The 19,602-nt window shown below is 35.0% G+C and overlaps 1 protein-coding gene and 1 pseudogene across 1 annotated transcript; both read left to right on the plus strand.

The window, feature by feature from the left end:
* The first annotated feature begins 7,333 nt into the window (after positions 1–7,333).
* LOC108461016 (cullin-1-like) lies at positions 7,334–19,492 on the plus strand (annotated as a pseudogene).
* LOC128279387 (uncharacterized) lies at positions 10,701–12,521 on the plus strand. The gene is made up of 2 exons (XM_053018060.1): positions 10,701–11,992; positions 12,310–12,521. The coding sequence occupies exons 1-2, from the start codon at positions 11,644–11,646 to the stop codon at positions 12,342–12,344; spliced, it is 384 nt and encodes a 127-aa protein (XP_052874020.1). The 5' UTR covers positions 10,701–11,643; the 3' UTR covers positions 12,345–12,521.
* Positions 19,493–19,602: the final 110 nt, after the last annotated feature.

Raw genomic sequence — 19,602 nt, forward strand, 5'->3', positions numbered from 1 at the left:
CGATCGAGATGCACGAATCCGGCTGAATGATGCGACAACTTGAGTGTCACAACATATTCCGCCACCACCAAAAAAACTCGATGACTTGCACAATATTGACTTTCGGGGGAGAACCAAGGAAGATTGGCCAACATTCCATAATAAGTATATCGAGATATGGTAGCATAGGTAAGATTACTTGCAAACGCATAAACCATTTCTCACACCGGAATTGGCGACATTTCCGTATTACATGGATTGGTCCAAGCATAACAACAAGTCATATCTACTGACGAATACAGAAATAAGTAAGCAATGTCACAGTAGGAGACCAATATAATGGCCCATCAATCTTAGGACAGGAAAAGATGTTGCGGAGGGATTAACATCAAAAGATGTTGCGGAGGGATTAACATCTGCTCCATCTCCACAAGAAGACCCGATTGTTGTGTAAACTCCCAATCAGCATGGTTCACATATTTTTTGTGTTAACCCAATTTATTTTACACAAGCATCACGGTACGCATCATCAGTCACTGCATTAACACAGTCTCTAAGTGTAGATTTCGCACCACCCCCACCCATTGCATCATATTACACGCTAATACCGCCAATAACACCAATGTATCCGGTATTCCCAAAAATTTCACATTTTAGCCACAATTAAGTTATTCAACATCATACAATTATCTACTGATAGTGTTACAAACACCCCTAACATCGTTGTTCTACCGATGTGAGTCATCCTCGCAACCGCATATTCATACAAAAAGAGATGTACGGTAGGCGGCTAAGACCCAAACCCAGTCAACCACAGAAAAATGAGATGAATATGGAAATCAACATCAAGGTGCACATGAAGATGAGATGAAGACAATGAGGAACCGCCATCCCAACTTTTTCGACAAAACCCTAGGAGTACTCGACGCCTACTCGGTTGTGGCACACATTCGGTATGTCAATGATAGTTTTTTTGTAATTTTTCCCAAATACTAATTATTTAATTTGTTAAATTTTAATCTGCGTTGTAATAAAGTTTCCACCCATAATGCACTTATTCTGCTTTCATTGACACCAAATTGTGTACTTTATTTTACATCCCAAATGTACACTTACTTATAATCTACGCAACAAGTTTATTAAATTGGTTTGTTTTGTACCATATTGTATGGTTAATTTGAATCTTTTTTTCATTTTCATTAATTTTTCATTTAAGTTTTTCTCCGTCCCTTTGTTAATTACAATATTTTCAAAAACAATTATTTACTCACAAGGTATGAGAAAAGATTTAAAAATATTTTATTTTGTATTGTAATATATCTTATCTTATTACTTAATATTAACTTACAATTTTCAGAAAAAATAAATAAATAAACAAATATATTGAATTTATAAGGTTTTTTTGTATGTTTGTTTTTTCTATGTTTATCAATGAATGAGTTAGTGTATTAATTAGCTTTTCTCCTCGATGTTCTATTCAGGTGTGGACATATTGGCTTGGTATACCCTAGGTTCCTATAGTAACTGCATAACCTCGGTTGGTCTGTTCGCTCCTGAATATCCATATCGCTTTGTATCCGAGTTGAGTTCGACTAACCTTTTGGCTTGTGCTGTAAGTTAATATCTGGTACCAACTCGAAAGGAGCATGCAAGGTAGATGGCCACATGCTTTCATTCGGGACAAGTGGGACTTCAGATTTCCAAATATTATATGTGCGTTGTAGTTTGTAAACTTCGTCAAAGGAAGACGTGCAATCTACATGTGTCGAGGCACATGCCGCAATTGCTTGTGCGCATGGATAACGAAGTGCTTGAAATCTCCTACAATCGTTTGTCCTTTGTCTCAAATCTACATTGTACACTCCCTCGATAAATCTTTTGTAGTGTCTATGGAACTCTGTAACCTAAAATATTTGATTTGGACACAAGTGACACACTAAAGACGTTGAAGTCGCTATTTCTGCATTTTCTCCAATATCTTTCAACATTGACTTGCACCAAACATCACCGCCCTATATATGTCATTCATATCTTTCATCCCACTTTACAAATAAGGCTGCTAATCCAATATACATTTCTCTGACCACCAAGGTTATCAATAAATAACATATCTCCTTCAGTACAAAATTAAGGCATTCTGCTAGGTTCGTTGTCATATGCTTGTATCGTAGTCCTCCATCATACGATTGCGTCTACTATTCCTTGGGTATCTTATTAAGGTACGTCGCACCATGTTCGTTTATAACCCTTAATTTCTCTAATATTTTATAGAATTAATGTTAGACGAGCTCATACCTTGCCGATGATAATAAATATTATATTCACAAAATGCAACCCAATGTATATGTTAAACGGTGATATAAAAAATACTATGTATAGTGTACCAATGTTAATGACATGTCGTCGCTCTGCATCTTTATGGTATCGGCCCATATAGTTAGACCCTATATGCCGTAAACAATATCAATGTTGTGCACGGTCCTAAAGGCTTGAATGTCGACTGATTGCAGTCTGTATTCCAGTTTCCCTATCGAAAATGATGCATATATCAGGTTGCGACATAATACACCTTATAAGATTAGTAAATAAGAAATCCCAGTCATCTCCGGATTCCTCGAGCATTATTGCAAAAGTTATTGGCAGGATTTTCCAATTACCATCATGTGCAACAACCAAAAACAATTGACGTCGGTATCTCTTGTACATGAATATGCTGTCAATTTGTACAAATGACTTACATTTTTGGGTTTAAAGATTTATTTCTCCTTTTCTTTGAATGAGACAGCCATAGTTTTAAATTATGTTTTGGGTTCACGGTGATGTCGTGGAGCTTGGTGACCTACAAATTTCACTTATCGTATAAAGATAGAGCTATCACCTAAAAAGTCGGGATCGCATTGCAACTCAAGGTTCAAGTTGACGGTGATTATACAGTCTTAAGTTGAAGTGAAACTAGGGTTCCAAGTGTACAAATGTTATGCTGTCAAAGGATAAAGCATAATTGGGGCCCTAGTTGATAGTGGTTATGTTGGCACGATAATAAGTTTCACCCTATCAGAGGAGGATACTTTATTAAACCTATACGAAGTCAAAAACGAAAAACACAAGGGCCTTCCAATATAATCAAGTAATTCGTTTTGTCAATCTCCACTGAAGGTGGTAACCCTATTACTAAAACTGGTGACAGAGTTGGGGGTAATAAGATTTTTTTCAGGGATGAGTTATTGTAAAGTGTAGAAAAGATGAACTGTGAATCGAGGTGGCAACGATTATTTCACGTTTCATCTTTTCTGCACCACACAATTACTTGTCCCCGCCGAAAATCTTATTACCCCTAATTCTGTTACTGGTTTTAGTAATAAGGTTACCGCCTTCGGTAGAAATGGACAAAACGAATTACTTGATTATATTGGAAGACCACTATGTTTTTCATCATTAACTTCTGTATGGGTTCTGTAACGACTAAAAAATTTACGGGCATCAGAAAAGTATATTGTCAGGTATCCGTTTTAGTAAAACAGATTTGTAAATATTTATTAAAAATATTTACGAAGTTAGTTATGTGATAAATTAGGTTTTGGTTAGGAGAATTTGTTTAAATTAAGGTTAATTAGCTACAAGAATTAAATTGAATAAAGTATGAAAGTTTAATTATAGATTAAAGAAAAACTAAAGAGGCTAAATAGACAATTATGCTTATTTCTAAAGTTGAGGCGGTTTACATGTGAAATATCAAAATATTTTTAATTAAAAATATATATTATATTATATTATATTATATTATATTATATTATATTATATTAACTTAATAAATAAGTATGTTATTATATTTTATTATTATTAATAAATAAACCTAGTGAAAAATGTATGGTAATGAAATTATGTGTAATAATATATATACACTTGTAATACATTTATATATTGTATTATATATTTACTTATTATTTAAGTAAAGATATTTAATATTATTATATTATATTATTATGTAAAATAAACAAATAAAAGAAATGAAACAGAATAGAAATTGAAGCAAAACGGAGAAGAAAAGAAGGAAAGAAAGGAAAGAAAGAAAAAGGAAAATTAGGGTTCTAAGAATTTAAATTCAAATTGGTAAGTTTATTTAATTCCTTTTCTTATAATTTTGAGTTTTATGATCTTAGAACAAAATACTACTAGGTATATGTTGAAAATTTAAAGTTAGTAGATTTTTTGGATATAGTTTATGTTGAATTAATTGATGAATTAATGATTGAGTTGATAGAAATTCAAATTAGAATTGGGAAAGGATTAAATTGTAGAATAAGTTATAAGTTTTATGTAATAGGGACTAAATTGTAAAAAATTGAAATTAGGGTTTTGTGATGAAAATTTGGGGTTAAGTTAAGTTATAAGTAGAAATTAAGTGAAAATAAAGTATAAATTGTGATAGAAATGAAAAATAATTTTAGTTAGGGATTAAATTGAAATTAAGGTAAAATTTGAATAGAAATTTTAAATATTTGATGTGAATTGATATTGTGTTGATGATTGAAAATTATTTTAAATTTTCGTAGCTAATATTGTGCCGGAGATATCGGCCAAGAAAGGAAAGGAAAAGATTGACGAGAAGTAAATCGAGAAATCACGGTTTGTATTACTGTAATTTGAATTTAGTTATTATTTATTTTTGAATTTTAATTAATGTGTGTGGTAAGTGGAATTAAGGTAAGAAATGATATTGATTTATGAATTATGTGAATATACGAATGTATATTGATTGGAAATTGAAAGTGATTTGAATTGAATTAAATAAGTTATTTTGATGTTGAATTGAAAATATGAGAATTTGGGATTGGTGTGAATTTGATTGAAATTGGATTAAGAAAGTGAATTGGAAACCCTATTAACTAGTCGGGCTAAGTCGGATATAGTTGGCATGCCATAGGATTGGAAGTGTTCAGGTACTTCGACCTTGAGTCGATGAGGCATTATATGTGTCGTAATATTGCTTCGGATAATTCCAATAAGGCACTATGTGTCGTATTATTGCTTCAGATTAAATCCGATGAGGTACTAGGTACCGATTCACTTCGGCAAGGCCGATGAGGCACAAGGTGCCGTACTGGTGTGTTTGGTTGGATCCGTGTATCCGTCAAAGCCTGAGTCAAGTTAATAAGGGTAAATGAACGAATTGGAAATTAGAATTGACATTGAATGAATTGATAAACCGAATGATTATGTATATGAAATGGATTGAGATACCGGAATGAGAAGTTAGAATGAAATGAATTGAATTTAATGAAATAGTATATGAGTTTAATTGAATACAACTTATGAAATGGTTATTGAAAGATTAATTGTGTAAATTGAATATGCATAATTTACTATATTATTTATAAATTTGAATTATAGTAATACCATTGAGTGTATATACTCAGTGTACAGTTTGTTTCCGTGCGCAGGATAGTTGAAGTCAAAAGTTTCGGTTCAGCATCCAAGCAAATACCGAACTCAACAAAGTGGTGATGTATATTATCTATTGTAAAATGGCATGTACCTAGGTTGATTGTATAGGTCATTTTGAAATATGATTGTAAATGGTGTTATAAATTGACTTTGGAAGGTTATATACAATATAAATGAAATACTAAGATTATGAAATTATTTAAATTGGATTGAATAAAATCAATTGAATTGATTTGGAATTGGATTGAATAAAATCAATTGAATTGATTTGGATAATACATATGATAATGAATAAACCTTGATTAGGTCTTTAGGTTGTGGTTTTTGACATAATTTAGGTGTATTTGAACTTATATTGGATTGGTTAAAAGATTTGTTTATGAGTTACTTGTGGTTTAAGAATTGCAAGGTTGAGTTACTTGATGTAAAAGGCTCATTTTAAGTCCACACGGGCGTGTGACCCCTAAACTTAGGAAAAACTTTGAAATTTTACAAAAAAATTCTCTAAGCTTCCAATTGAGTCCCGATTTGTTTCTAATATATGTTTTGGACTTTGACGGCTCATTAAAGGGACGTTATAAATAAACTGCAATATGTATGTAGAATAATTATGTGTTTGCTCATATTGTTCTGAACTTTCTGGTAATGTCTCGTAACCCTGTTTCGACGACGGATAAGGGTTAGGGAGTGTTACAGGTTTTTATAGAGTATCCTCATCTGATGGGATGAAACTTGTTGTCGTGCCCACATAACCACTGTCAACTAGGGCCCCAGTTATGCTCCATCCCTTGACAACCCGAGACCATATAATCACTGCCAACTGGGACCTTAAGTTGCAATACGATCTGGCTTATCAGGTGATGATTTTATACTCACATGGCAGATGAAATTTGTAGGTCACCGAGCTCCAGAATATCACCGTAAATTCATACATACCTTAAAACTATAATAATGTCTATCTTAAACACAGACAAAAATAAATCTATAAACTTTTAATTTCCAATCGCAAGAAAAAATAATTTTCAAAAAAGTGAAAACGTGCCCTGTAGGATGCATTTTCATTTCTCTCTCCAAAAACAACATATCCATGTAAATATAAAAAAATGGTAAATCTTTAATTTTTTTTTTTAAATTAGCATATATGTTTAATTCGACCCCATTTCTCAATCCATTTTATAGAAAAGCTTACTTGCTCAACTCTTTTAAATTAAATTGTTGCTTTAACAGTGGTGACGCCAACTTTTGGGGTGGCCATGATTTTTTTACATTTTGTATAGTTTTATTTTATTTTTAATTTCAGTCTATTGTGATTTTGTCCACATTTTCATAATTTTATGTTGTCAATAGTTTAGTTGTTTTATTTTGTTTACATTTTTTATGGTTTTTATTTTTAACATATATGTAAGATTTGCCAATATAAGCATGTTGCTAAATCTATTAATAATCATTCTCAAAAGACTTTATCATGATAAATACTGATAGTGATAGATTTGAGATGATAAGGAGGATATGTTATCTCATACTTGACATTTTGGGTACCATTGATGTGATAGGTCTATAGGGCTTTTGACATTTTGTTTATTGGTGTCCATCGTCAGGTTGATTTGATGATGGCAATGTTAGAATATAAATTTTAACAATTTAATTAAATTGATGTATATTTAATTTATTTTAAATTATTCCATGTTTCTAAATTATTCTAGTATTGTAATTATTGTCAATTTACCTTTTTTTAAAATTATTTTGTAAACATAATATTTATATATTAATTTGTAATGGTTTATTTATCTTTAGTATCATATATAATGTATTTATATTTTTATTATTCATAATTCCTATTAATAACAATATTTTATTAAAAGATCTCTTTTATTCTGTATGTACATAAAATTATATATCATAAATCAAGTTTTTAAAACTTTTAAAACTAGAAAGTGTTGAGCATAGGGAAAGATCATAGATTTCAAATTGTCTTGGTCACGAAACTTGAATATTGACTATAAAAAGTTTTTAAAATTGGATCCGCAATAAAATCATCAAATTTTGGTTTCATCACTCATTAGTACGATTTTAATTAAATAAATTATTAAGATTTTTATAAAATTTTAAAGAATTAAGAAATAAAGAAATTCGGTTGAAGAATCTGTTGAATTAGTTTTTTACTCGATTCAATCTGTTACTAGTGATTCGTCTGAAACTCGATTCAGAATTCATCCTACAAGCATGCGTCAGTAAAACAAAATTTAAAAAAAAAAAAAGAGGTGAAAAAAGACTTCAATTAATCCTAAACTCGTGAAATTTGTCAGCAAATCGTAATCCTTCCCAAGCAGGAAAGCAAGCAAGCAAGCTTCTCTCCCTTCTCTTTGTTTATCTCTTTCCCTCATATTTCACTGCCTGTTTAACCCTTTCTCTTGTATATAAGTTTACTTCATATTTCCTTCTCCGATTATACTATTCTTTGGTGGGGGTTAGGTTTGTTTGTTTTCCTGAAGTAGCTCAATTTCGATCGTATCTCTGGTACGTTTGTTCCGATTTTTTTCTTTCATTTCTCGATAGGGTTCTGCGTCCCTCTACTGTTTGTGTGTCTCTGTGTGTGATTATTTTTCAAATTATTGACGATTGATTCTTGGTATTTCGCAGTTCTATTTTCGTTGTGCTTATTTGTAGCCGGTGATCTTAGTTTCTCGGTTATTTGGTTGTTTGTTTTGGAATCGAAATTGATTATCATTGTTTTTAATTTATTTTATATTTTGTGTGATCGGCTATATGATTACTGTTATATTCGTGGGAAGTGACATTGTTTTAATGATACTTTGCGCTTGTTGTTGCTGCTTTCTTTTTTGCTCAAGACTCTGTTGTTCGTTTTTTACCTGCTTAGCTTGTTGTTTCGGTATTTAATTTTTCTGTATGGAAGTTTCTTGTTGCTGAGTTTTTGTTTGTCAATTTTCACGGTAGGATTCCAGTTAATTGTTGTGGTTTTGATTCTTTGATTTTCCAAGTTGCTGATATATATATTTTTTTAATATGCTTTTACAGATTTTAATATTGAATAAATCTGAACTCCTATTGCTTAACGATGGAAAACAAGACCATTGGATTGGACAAGGGATGGGATTATATGCAGAAGGAAATCACAAAGCTGAAGAGGATTTTGGAAGGACTGCCAGAGCCTCCGTTTACCTCAGAAGAACATATGATGCTTTACACGTATTCCCCGTTACACATTTTAAGTTTTCTTGCTTGTTTTCGGAGCTGCTTATTTATTTAATCATCTGTTTTTTTTTTATCGTTGTCATGGTTTCCTTAATTTGAACTACTACAGGACTATCTACAACATGTGTACTCAAAAGCCACCTCATGATTATTCTCAACAGCTTTATGACAAGTATAGAGAGGCATTTGAAGAATATATTACTTCAACGGTAAGGAATATCTGTTATGTCACAATCATTTTGGTTGCTCACTACTGATCTATGTAGACAGACTAGAGGCTTTGTTTTAATGCTATGATAGTGATGATAGTACTGCAATTGTTCCCGTCTTTTTGAAATCTAATAGAAATCCTTATTATTGTATAAAGGGATTTTTCCAACATCTCTTTTAATTCCTATGCCTGGGACCAAAAAGGATGCCATGTTTCATTTATTCTGTTTAAGCTTCTATATGCAGGAACTTTGGTTGCATTTGTTTGACGATGTATGGGTTATACTATTGTTTAAAGATTGTAGTTACTCTTTTGCTTTGTTGATGGGTTTTTAGGCTTGTGGTTTTATTGTTGGATACTGTGTAAATTCTCTTTTTAATAGTATTCTTCTCAGTAGAAACCCTAGGAAAGCTATTTATCCATCATCTTCCTTGTTTGATAAAGATGGATTTTGTCTCACATTTCCTCCTTTTTTTTGAAAAATAAAAATAAAAATAAAAATCAGGTATTGCCATCTTTAAGAGAGAAGCACGATGAGTTCATGTTGAGGGAGCTTGTTAAAAGATGGGCGAACCATAAAGTAATGGTCAGGTGGCTATCACGCTTCTTTCATTACCTTGATCGCTACTTCATTGCATGAAGATCACTCCCCACACTTAATGAAGTTGGGCTTACCTGCTTCCGAGATCTGGTTTGTTATTAATTATTCTAGTGACGCCTTTACTGAATACTGCTTATGCTGTGATAGTTGGATTTTGAGAACTGTACTGCCCATTGTTTCAAATATAGTTTCAACTGATAGTCTATGATCTGTTTTAATAATTTCAGGTATATCAAGAAGTGCATGCTAAAGTCAAAGATGCTGTGATCACCCTTGTAAGTTTACATCATTGCATCATGGTTAATCATTTTAGGTTGCATTTTCAATAAAAATGAAGAGGAATTATTACTTTGTTTCAGATTGATAAAGAACGTGAGGGAGAGCAGATAGACCGAGCATTACTGAAGAATGTCTTAGACATTTTTGTTGAAATTGGCATGGGACAAATGGATCGTTATGAAGATGACTTTGAAGCAGATATGCTTCAGGATACTGGTGCTTACTATTCACGGAAGGCATCAAGCTGGATTGAGGAAGATTCTTGTCCGGATTACATGTTGAAGGCAAGTGCTTAAGTTTTATTGCATTTGTTTACTTTAGGTAATAAGTTTTTTACCCTGATTAACCTTGATGGTTCTAACAGTTTTTACTTTAATGATAATTTCAGTCTGAGGAATGCCTAAAGAAGGAAAGGGATAGAGTGTCACATTACCTGCATTCAAGCAGTGAGACAAAATTGTCAGAGGTTAGTTGAATGGTTGGAAATTCATGGCTTTATGAAGATATGTTTCTATGATCTTAAGTGTGGCTTGATTGTGCACTTTCTTATTCGTGAAGGGATCTTTTTATTTGTCTTACACTAAAGGTAACTCAAATTGTTGGTGTTTAACATGTGAAAGTTGTCACTAAGATGTTACAAGAATTCTCTTTTGGACATAAGATCTGATTGTTTTATTTGTTTTCTTCAAATTATCGGTTGCATGTTTCTGACATATCCAATCACATTAAATGATGTGATAAGAATTAATAGAGTTCCTATGAAGACAGCTCTATAATCCATGGGGCATTATATTTATAAATGTTTGTTCTTATCCAGAAAGTGCAAAATGAGTTGTTGGTTGCATATGCAAATCGTCTACTAGAAAAGGAGCATTCAGGATGTAGGCCCTTGCTTAGAGATGACAAGGTATTGTTCAAACTTTTTCCTTTGCCAGCATTACTTACTATTATGGCTGTTTGCTTTGGCAAATGTGTTGGAATTCCTAAGATTAAGGACAGAAAACTTACCTTATTACTAGGAGTTGCCTTGTAAATAGAAACTAATCTCAGTCACTGATTCTTAGGAAGTTACTGTTTTTTTAGGGATTGTTTCCTTGTTTGTGTTAATTCCTCTCTTTATAGCTATAAACTAATTAGCAGGATGATAACAATCTTTTCTCTAAGTTTGTTCATGGTATCAGAGCTTTAGGATTCATTCGATCCTGCTTATTTGTTTCTAATCTCCCTTCCTAAAAATCCCTCCGATTTAGTCCTTCTCCCATGGGTGACGTCAATGAAACTCTGTCTGAAACTGAGACTTCACAAATAACTTAGAATGTCAATCAAAGAATCACTCAAGGTGAACTTAATTCCTCCTTTATAATCACCAATCATCGGCTAGATGGGAAGAACTTCTTGCAATGGTCTCAGTCGGTCCTTGTGGTGATTCGTGGTCGTGGCAAATTAGGGTGCATCAATGGAGAAATTCCACGACCAACCACAGCTGACCCGACTTATGCCACTTGGGAACTCAACAACTCGGTTGTAATGGCTTGGCTAATTAATTCGATGGAAGGCCATATAAGCCGCACTATCTCCTTTTCAAAACTGCAAAAGACACTGCGGATCTTGGAAACGCCTCCCAAGTATTTGAGATCAAGCTTAAGTTAAAGGATATCCAACAAGGGACACTCGAAGTAACTCACTACTACAACAATCTGAAAATTTTGTGGCAGGAACTGGATATGTACTATGAGGCAGATTGGGTTGAAGGCTTGGAACACACCAAGTTTATGACTCACCTCAACAATGAACGTCTTTATGAGTTTCAAGCAGGACTGAACCGTGAGTTAGATGAGGTCCGTGGCCGAATTCTGGGCCAACCATCGCTGAAGCATTTGCAGAAGTTAGAAGAGAAGAAAAGGGCCGTCTTGTCATGATGGGAGACTCAAAGGAACCTAAACCTATGACACCTCTTGGCAACCGGCCTACTGAGACCTCTGCCCTCATCTCCAGAGGTCCACAACCACAAAAACCACGTGCTGGAAATGATTCTGGATCAAACAGGCCATGGTGTAATCACTGCAACCGTGTTGGTTATACAAAAGAAAAGTGCTTCAAACTCCATGGCTATCGTAAAAAAAAAAAGAAGGATAATAAGACTGCCCTGTTATCCTCCACTGCTGCAGATGATGGTCTCGATGTTCGCCTAACCAAAACCCAACTTGAGACTCTCCATAAGATACTTGGTACTTCCACTGCTCATGGATCTCTAGCCACCCAAGGTACTGGCCTCAATATTGCCTTTGAATCTAATAATCAATCCTCTTGGATACTCGATTCGGGTGCCTCCGATCACATGACAGGTAACTCCACTTTGTTTCACACTTACACCCCTTGTCATGACAAGTCCCGAATCCGCATAGCTGATGGTTCTTACTCACCTGTGGCTGGAGTAAAAGAAGAACAAATAACAGAGAATTTTTCTCTCGATAAAGTCTTACATGTGCCAAACTTGTCCTGCAATTTACTTTCAATCAGTAAACTTACTAAGGATGAAAAAGTTCTTGCTAAATTTTCTGCAATTGGTTGTGTGATACAGGAACAGAAACCGGGGAGGATGATTGGCACTGCTAAAGTTGATGATGGACTATATGTTTGGAATAAAGACAGCACAGAAGGAGGATTGGCTCTATCCACTTCAAAAGAGGACACGATTATGTTATGGTACCGTAGGTTAGGGCATCCAAACTTTTTGTATTTGAAGAAACATCTTTTGCTGTTATTTCGAAATAAAAGTATTAATTCCTTGAAGTGTGAAATTTGCCAACTATCCAAACATACCCGTGTGCCATACCCATTAAAACCATATATCCAGTCCCAACCATTTTCATTAATCCACAGTGACCTATGGGGGGCCAGCCGAGTGAAAAATATTACTGGGGCTAAGTGGTTTATAACATTCATTGATGATCACAGTAGGGTCTATTGGGTCTATCTCCTCAAAGAAAAATCCGAAACACCCAAAGAATTCCAAAATTTTCACTCAATGGTTTGAACCCAGTTCAACTCTACCATACATACTCTCCACACTGACAATGGGAGAGAATACTTTAACTCTGTCCTAAGCCCATACCTTTCTGACCAAGGCATCATACACCAAAGCTCTTGTCCTGACACTCCTTAACAAAACGGGATCTCCGAGAGAAAAAATCGTCATTTCATTGCTGTGGCTCGAGCCATAATGTTCACCATGAAAGTTCCAAAATACTTGTGGGGAGAGGCTATCCTCACTGCTTGCTATTTCATAAACCGAATGCCATCAAAGGTCCTTAATTTCCAAACACCTCTAAATACCCTTCTAAAGGCCTTTCCTCTATTTCATATTCCTAATCTTCCAGCCAAAATATTCGGTTGCAAAGCTTTTGTCCGTAGCCATCAACCAAATCAATCCAAACTTGATCCTCGAGCCCACAGCTGCATCTTCATTGGATATTCCCCCACACAAAAAGGCTATAAGTGTTACTCATCAACCTTGTGCCGAATGTTTGTCTCTCGGGATGTTACCTTTTTTGAAAATGAACCATACTTTGCAGCATCTCATTTTCAGGGGGAGACTTTCAATGAAGATGAGACCTTTAATACTCTTCTCATTATACCTCATGATCCTACCACTACTATCACAAACAAGCCTAACAACCAAGGTGCTATGGTAATCCCAGATTTAGATACTGTTTCCCCTGTGCAGCAAGAAGTTAGCACGATCCTTCCCAATAACAATACCACCACCGAAGTGCAACAGCCCCCTAATCAAGGATAATAGCAAAAACAGGTTCTCGAAATACAGGTTTACTCTCGACGGAATCGTTCTCCTAAAACTGATACAGTAGTGCCAATTGCATCCCCAACTGAGGACTGTTCCGAAACAGAAGTCTCACCTCCGTCACCATCCATCTATCTTCCAATTGCAGTTCAAAAGGGCACAAAGAGCTGCACTCAACACCCTATTTCTCGATTTGTGTCCTATGGAAATTTATCTAAGTCTTACTCAAGTTTTGTGACTAATTTTGATTTTGTAAAAACTCCAAAAAATAAAGAAGAGGCTCTTGAATCAGTTGAGTGGAGGCAAGCTGTGATGGAAGAAATGAAGGCCCTAAAAAATAATAAAACATGGGAAGTCTCGGATCTACCTGAGGGAAAAAAACAGTAGGATGCAAATGGATCTTCACTACGAAATTTAAACCCGATGGCCGTATTGATCGATACAAGGCTCGACTTGTGGCTAAGGGCTTCACCCAAACTTATGGTCTTGACTACGACGAGACGTTTGCACCGGTTGCCAAGCTAAACACCATTCGAGTCCTCCTATCTCTTGCTGCCAACCTTGATTGGCACTTGACTCAATTGGATGTAAAGAATGCTTTCCTCAACGGGGAATTAAATGAGGAAGTGTACATGGATTTCCCACCCGGGTTTGAAGAAAGCAAGGGCCAAGTGTGTAAGTTGAATAAGTCCTTGTATGGGTTGAAACAATCTCCACGGGCGTGGTTCAGCCGATTTGCAAAAGCTATGACCAGCAGAATTACATTCAAGGCGCAAAGCGCACCACACCATGTTCTACAAGCACTCGGAAAAGGGAAAATGCTGCATCCTCATCGTTTATATGGACGATATAATATTAACAGGAGATGACTCAAGCGAAATTGTGAGGCTGAAAGAATTCCTTGGTACAGAGTTCGAGCTTAAAGACTTAGGGAATCTTAAATACTTTCTTGGTATGGAGGTAGCAAGGTCCCAAACAGGTATTTCCATCTCCCAAAAGAAATATGTTCTTGATCTATTGTCAGAAGTTGGTTTGATGGGATGCAAACCAGCCGAAAATCCTATGAAATCTAACCTTAAATCGGGAACTGATAAGGATGGAGAAGAAATCGACAGGGGGAGATATCAACGACTAGTGGGAAGACTCATCTACCTATCTCACACCCGTCCAGACATAGCCTTTAGTGTAAGTGTTATCAGTCAGTACATGCATGCCTCTAAGGAGAAGCACTTGGAAGCTGCATATAGAATATTAAGGTATCTGAAAGGAACTCCTGGTAAAGGCCTGCATTTCAAGAAAACTGCCAACCAGAATGTGGAAGTCTACACTGATGTAGATTGGGCGGATTCTGTTAACGATAGACGCTCTACAAGTGGCTATTGTAGTTATGTTTGGGGTAACCTCGTGACGTGGAGAAGCAAAAAACAGTCTGTTGTAGCACGCAGCAGTGCAGAGGCAGAGTATCGAGCACTATCTCATGGTATATGCGAAGGAGTTTGGATACAAAGACTTATGGGGAACTAAAAGTGCCTTACACCAGGCCTATGAAGATGTACTGTGACAACCAGGCAGCTCTCAACATAGCACATAATCCTGTGCATCACGATCGCACCAAACATGTGGAAATAAATCGCCACTTTATAAAAGAAAAAATACACTCAGGAGAAGTGTGCATCACCTACCTACCTACTAGACAACAAGTTGCAGACGTGTTAACTAAAAGTTTGAACAGAAACATGTTTAAGGAACTTATTGGCAAGCTGGGTTTGATAAACATCTACACTCCAGCTTGAGGGGGAGTGTTGGAATTCCTAAGATTAAGGACAGAAAACTTACCTTATTACTAGGAGTTGCCTTGTAAATAGAAACTAATCTCAGTCACTGATTCTTAGGAAGTTACTGGTTTTTTAGGGATTGTTTCCTTGTTTGTGTTAATTCCTCTCTTTATAGCTGTAAACTAATTTGCAGAATGATAACAATCTTTTCTGTAAGTTTGTTCAAAATGCATACATTAGATACTTATTTGGCGTTGTTTACACTCTGTAGGTGGAGGATCTTTCTAGGATGTACAGGCTTTATTGTAAAATACCTCGAGGCTTGGATCCTGTTGCTAACATATTCAAGCAGGTTTGAATTCTCTCTTTACTCTATTCTGCGAGCTAAATGGGCATCTTTCTCATATTACTTCTCTTCTTGTTCAGTGATCAACTGAATTAAATCCTAAACAAAAAAAGAAAGAAGAGAAAAACCATTAAAAAAATAAAAAAACACTTAAAGCATTCACACAGGTATTTTGTTTTTGCAGCATATTACTGCTGAGGGTACTGCCTTGGTTCAACAGGCAGAAGATGCTACTAGTAACCAGGTCAATTTTATTATTATCCTCCTTTTATAGCAAGATTATTGCTGGATATAGTTATTATTTTATCTTTTGTCTAAAGATAGTTCAGAAGAATTTTGCTGGATAGTAATTGTGTGCTTGTGAGGAGATGAAATAGTTTTCTTTTAAACTAACAGAATTTTGTGTTTAAGCATATCAGTCTGATATGGCATTTTGTTATCGTCTGTTATTGTTGTTTTGCGGTTATCTTAACCGTTAAATTTGAGGGGAAAAGAGTTAATTCCAATTACTACAGACTAAGATTTTCCCACCATTGATGAATTTTTTTTTGATAATCTGCATCTTGTTGTTTCTAATATTCACCTGTGTATCTAAATGCTGATAGTCACTTGTCTTAACAGAACTCAAGTGCTCCAGGTGTGCAGGAACAGGTAAATATCCCAACTTTCACAGCTATGGGTTCTCTTGAAATCACTATAAATCTTATTACTTTGTGCTGTTGTTATCATCAGGTACTTATCAGGAGAATAATTGAGCTGCATGATAAGTATATGGCATATGTGACTGATTGTTTCCAAAACCATACTCTCTTTCATAAGGTTTGTGTTGCAGTACCTAAATTTGTAATATGGATTGTTTTCAATTATTTCATCTAAAACATGCATTCTGGAAATGTTAATAGGCCTTGAAAGAAGCTTTTGAGGTATTTTGCAACAAAACTGTTACTGGCAACTCAAGTGCAGAGCTTCTGGCAACTTTCTGTGATAATATCCTCAAGAAGGGTGGAAGCGAGAAATTAAGTGATGAAGCCATTGAAGAAACACTTGAGAAGGTGGCTTATTGACATTTTGATGCTAAATTAATGGTGCTCTGCAATTGATTCTGAACTATCTCTTTGGTTTCTGCAGGTAGTTAAGCTGCTGGCCTATATTAGTGATAAAGACCTCTTTGCTGAATTCTACAGGTGAGGCTATTATTTATTTTCTTTGTTCAACTAGTTTCATATATGCCTGTTTTTTAAAAAAGAATCTTAATGGAATGTACTTACATAGCATATTTTGATCCTAAATTTCTGGTGTGCAATCATTGACAGGAAGAAGCTTGCTCGGCGACTTCTTTTTGACCGCAGTGCTAATGACGATCATGAAAGGAGTATTCTGACTAAGCTAAAGCAGCAATGCGGTGGACAGTTCACCTCAAAGATGGAGGGCATGGTGAGTTGGCCTGTTTTTTGCCTAGTTTATCTGTCTGCATCGACTATGGTTTTAATTATGATCAAACTAGTTAATTATGATCAAACTAGTCTTCTACCTTTCTAGCAGGTTACAGATCTGACATTGGCAAGGGAAAACCAGGCAAACTTTGAGGACTACCTTAGGAGTAACTCAGCTGCTCATCCTGGGATTGATTTAACGGTTACTGTTCTTACCACAGGATTCTGGCCAAGTTATAAATCATTTGATCTTAATCTCCCTGCTGAGATGGTAATGATTTGGAACATGTTACTACATGATGACAGCATTAAATTTCATACTCCACGATATGTTCAGAAAATTTTATTCATATTTAGGAATGTCATTGTTTCAGGTTAAGTGTGTGGAGGTTTTCAAAGGATTTTATGAAACAAAAACAAAACACAGAAAGCTTACCTGGATTTACTCTTTGGGAACTTGCCACATTAATGGCAAGTTTGACCAGAAGACAATTGAACTGATTGTTTCAACATATCAGGTAAACAGACACCATAAACTGTGCACTTTTAAATTAAAAAATTGTAATTTGGGTTAGATTCATGGTTTAGTGTTGATTGTAGAATCTGATTTCCAGTTGCCTATGTAAACAGGCTGCTGTCCTTCTGCTTTTTAATGCTTCTGATCGGCTGAGCTATTCAGAAATTATTGCTCACTTAAACTTGACCCATGACGACTTACTCAGATTATTACATTCGTTGTCGTGTGCCAAGTACAAGATTCTAAGTAAAGAACCAAATACAAAAACCATCTCCCACGGTGACTACTTTGAGTTCAATTCCAAGTTTACTGACAAGCTGAGGAGGATTAAGGTTTGGGAAATTTTGCCACTCTCTTTCAGGGTTCCCTTCTTATTGGCATCTGGAAAATTATCCTTTAAAAGATGGACCCATTTTCATAAAAGAACTGATATTTTCTATTGTTTGAAGGTTAAAATGTGCCACAAGTCCTTGTACTTTAAGAAAAATAGGAATTTAGTCCCTGCACTTTTATTTCACGGAATTTAGCCCATCTACTTCTTAGATTTCAAAATTCATGTCCAGCTGTTAACACAGTTAATTTTGACAAATGGACCTGAATTTTGAAATCTGAAAAGTAGAGGGACTAAATTCCATGAAATAAAAGTACATGGACTAAATTCTTAATTTTTGAAAAGTACAGGGACTTGTAGCATATTTTAACCTTGTTTGAATTATTTTAGAAAAATATTTTTGTACGGTTTGATATTTTTCTGGGAAAATTTGCATTGTTATTAAAATAGTGGTTAATTTTCCACGCTTGGTAAAATGGTTAATTTTCTGTAGACCCAAAGTTCGTTTTTCGTGAACAACTAATTTTGTGCAAAACAAACATTGGAAAATGCCGAAATTGTTTTCTGGAGGACATTTTCTGTGAGACAAAGGAGTCCTTGTATCATTATTGGGTTACTATATAATCGTACGAGAAGATTTGAACTTTGTAAATTCTCCTTCGAAGGTTCCTCTCCCTCCTGTTGATGAACGAAAAAAAGTTGTTGAAGATGTTGATAAAGATCGGCGTTATGCTATTGATGCTGCACTTGTGCGTATAATGAAAAGCAGGAAGGTTTTGGGCCACCAACAATTAGTTTCAGAGTGTGTTGAGCAGTTGAGTCGCATGTTCAAGGTATTAATATAAGCAAACCCTTTATGTCCAGTTATGAGAGAATCATTAGATGTGTATAGATGGGGACTTCTGCTTGCCTAACTGACATAGAAACACTCAGACATATGCATTATATAAGAATATTCATCTAAAGAATGAAAAGTTGGAAGACAAAATGATGTAGGAGTTTTGGGTAGAATGATGAAAAAAAAATGATATCTTATCCAAAGGAAGTTTTGCCTTTGAGAATGATGCATGTTTTAAATGGAAAAGGATGGATTTGGCGAAGCGGGTTTATCGAGTCGTACAAGAACATCAACTTTTGTAGTGTGAGAAAGCACATGCATGGAATTGGAAAGTAATAGTTGATTGGATGTTTTTAAATTGCCAGTAGTAATTTTACCTATGATGTGGTTGAATGCAGCCTGATATTAAAGCTATCAAGAAGCGAATGGAGGATCTCATAACACGAGACTACCTGGAGAGAGACAAGGAGAATCAGAACATGTTCAGGTACTTGGCCTAAAATTAAATATAGGGGCTTTGCAAATGGTGAATTGCATTGTAGGAAAGTGGGTGAATTCACGACAGAGGAATTGGGAAGGGGAGTTTTGCCTACACTCAATTTCTCTTACATTTTCTTTGTAGTATCATGTAAATTCATTTTCTTTTTGATGAAAAACAAGAAAATAGAATTACATCAAATTAAATCGAACAAAAGCATCATTAGCCTTTTTTTGTTGAATAAGCTTTAAAACTTTATTTGGAGCGTCGTCATAAACTTGAAGACTTGTCTTTCTCGCTAAGCTCAGCTTGGCCAGACAATCAGCAACTTGGTTGAATTCTCTAGGGACATAC

This window comes from Gossypium arboreum, chromosome 8, assembly GCF_025698485.1.
Source record: "Gossypium arboreum isolate Shixiya-1 chromosome 8, ASM2569848v2, whole genome shotgun sequence".
NCBI lineage: Eukaryota > Viridiplantae > Streptophyta > Magnoliopsida > Malvales > Malvaceae > Gossypium > Gossypium arboreum.

Excerpts from the sequence above, each read along its gene's own strand:
- LOC128279387 (XM_053018060.1), top strand. The coding sequence starts at position 11,644 with ATGATGGGAGACTCAAAGGAACCTAAACCTATGACACCTCTTGGCAAC. Across the intron at positions 11,993-12,309 it reads TGGATCTCTAGCCACCCAAG|GAACAGAAACCGGGGAGGAT; the intron begins GTACTGGCCTCA and ends TGTGTGATACAG.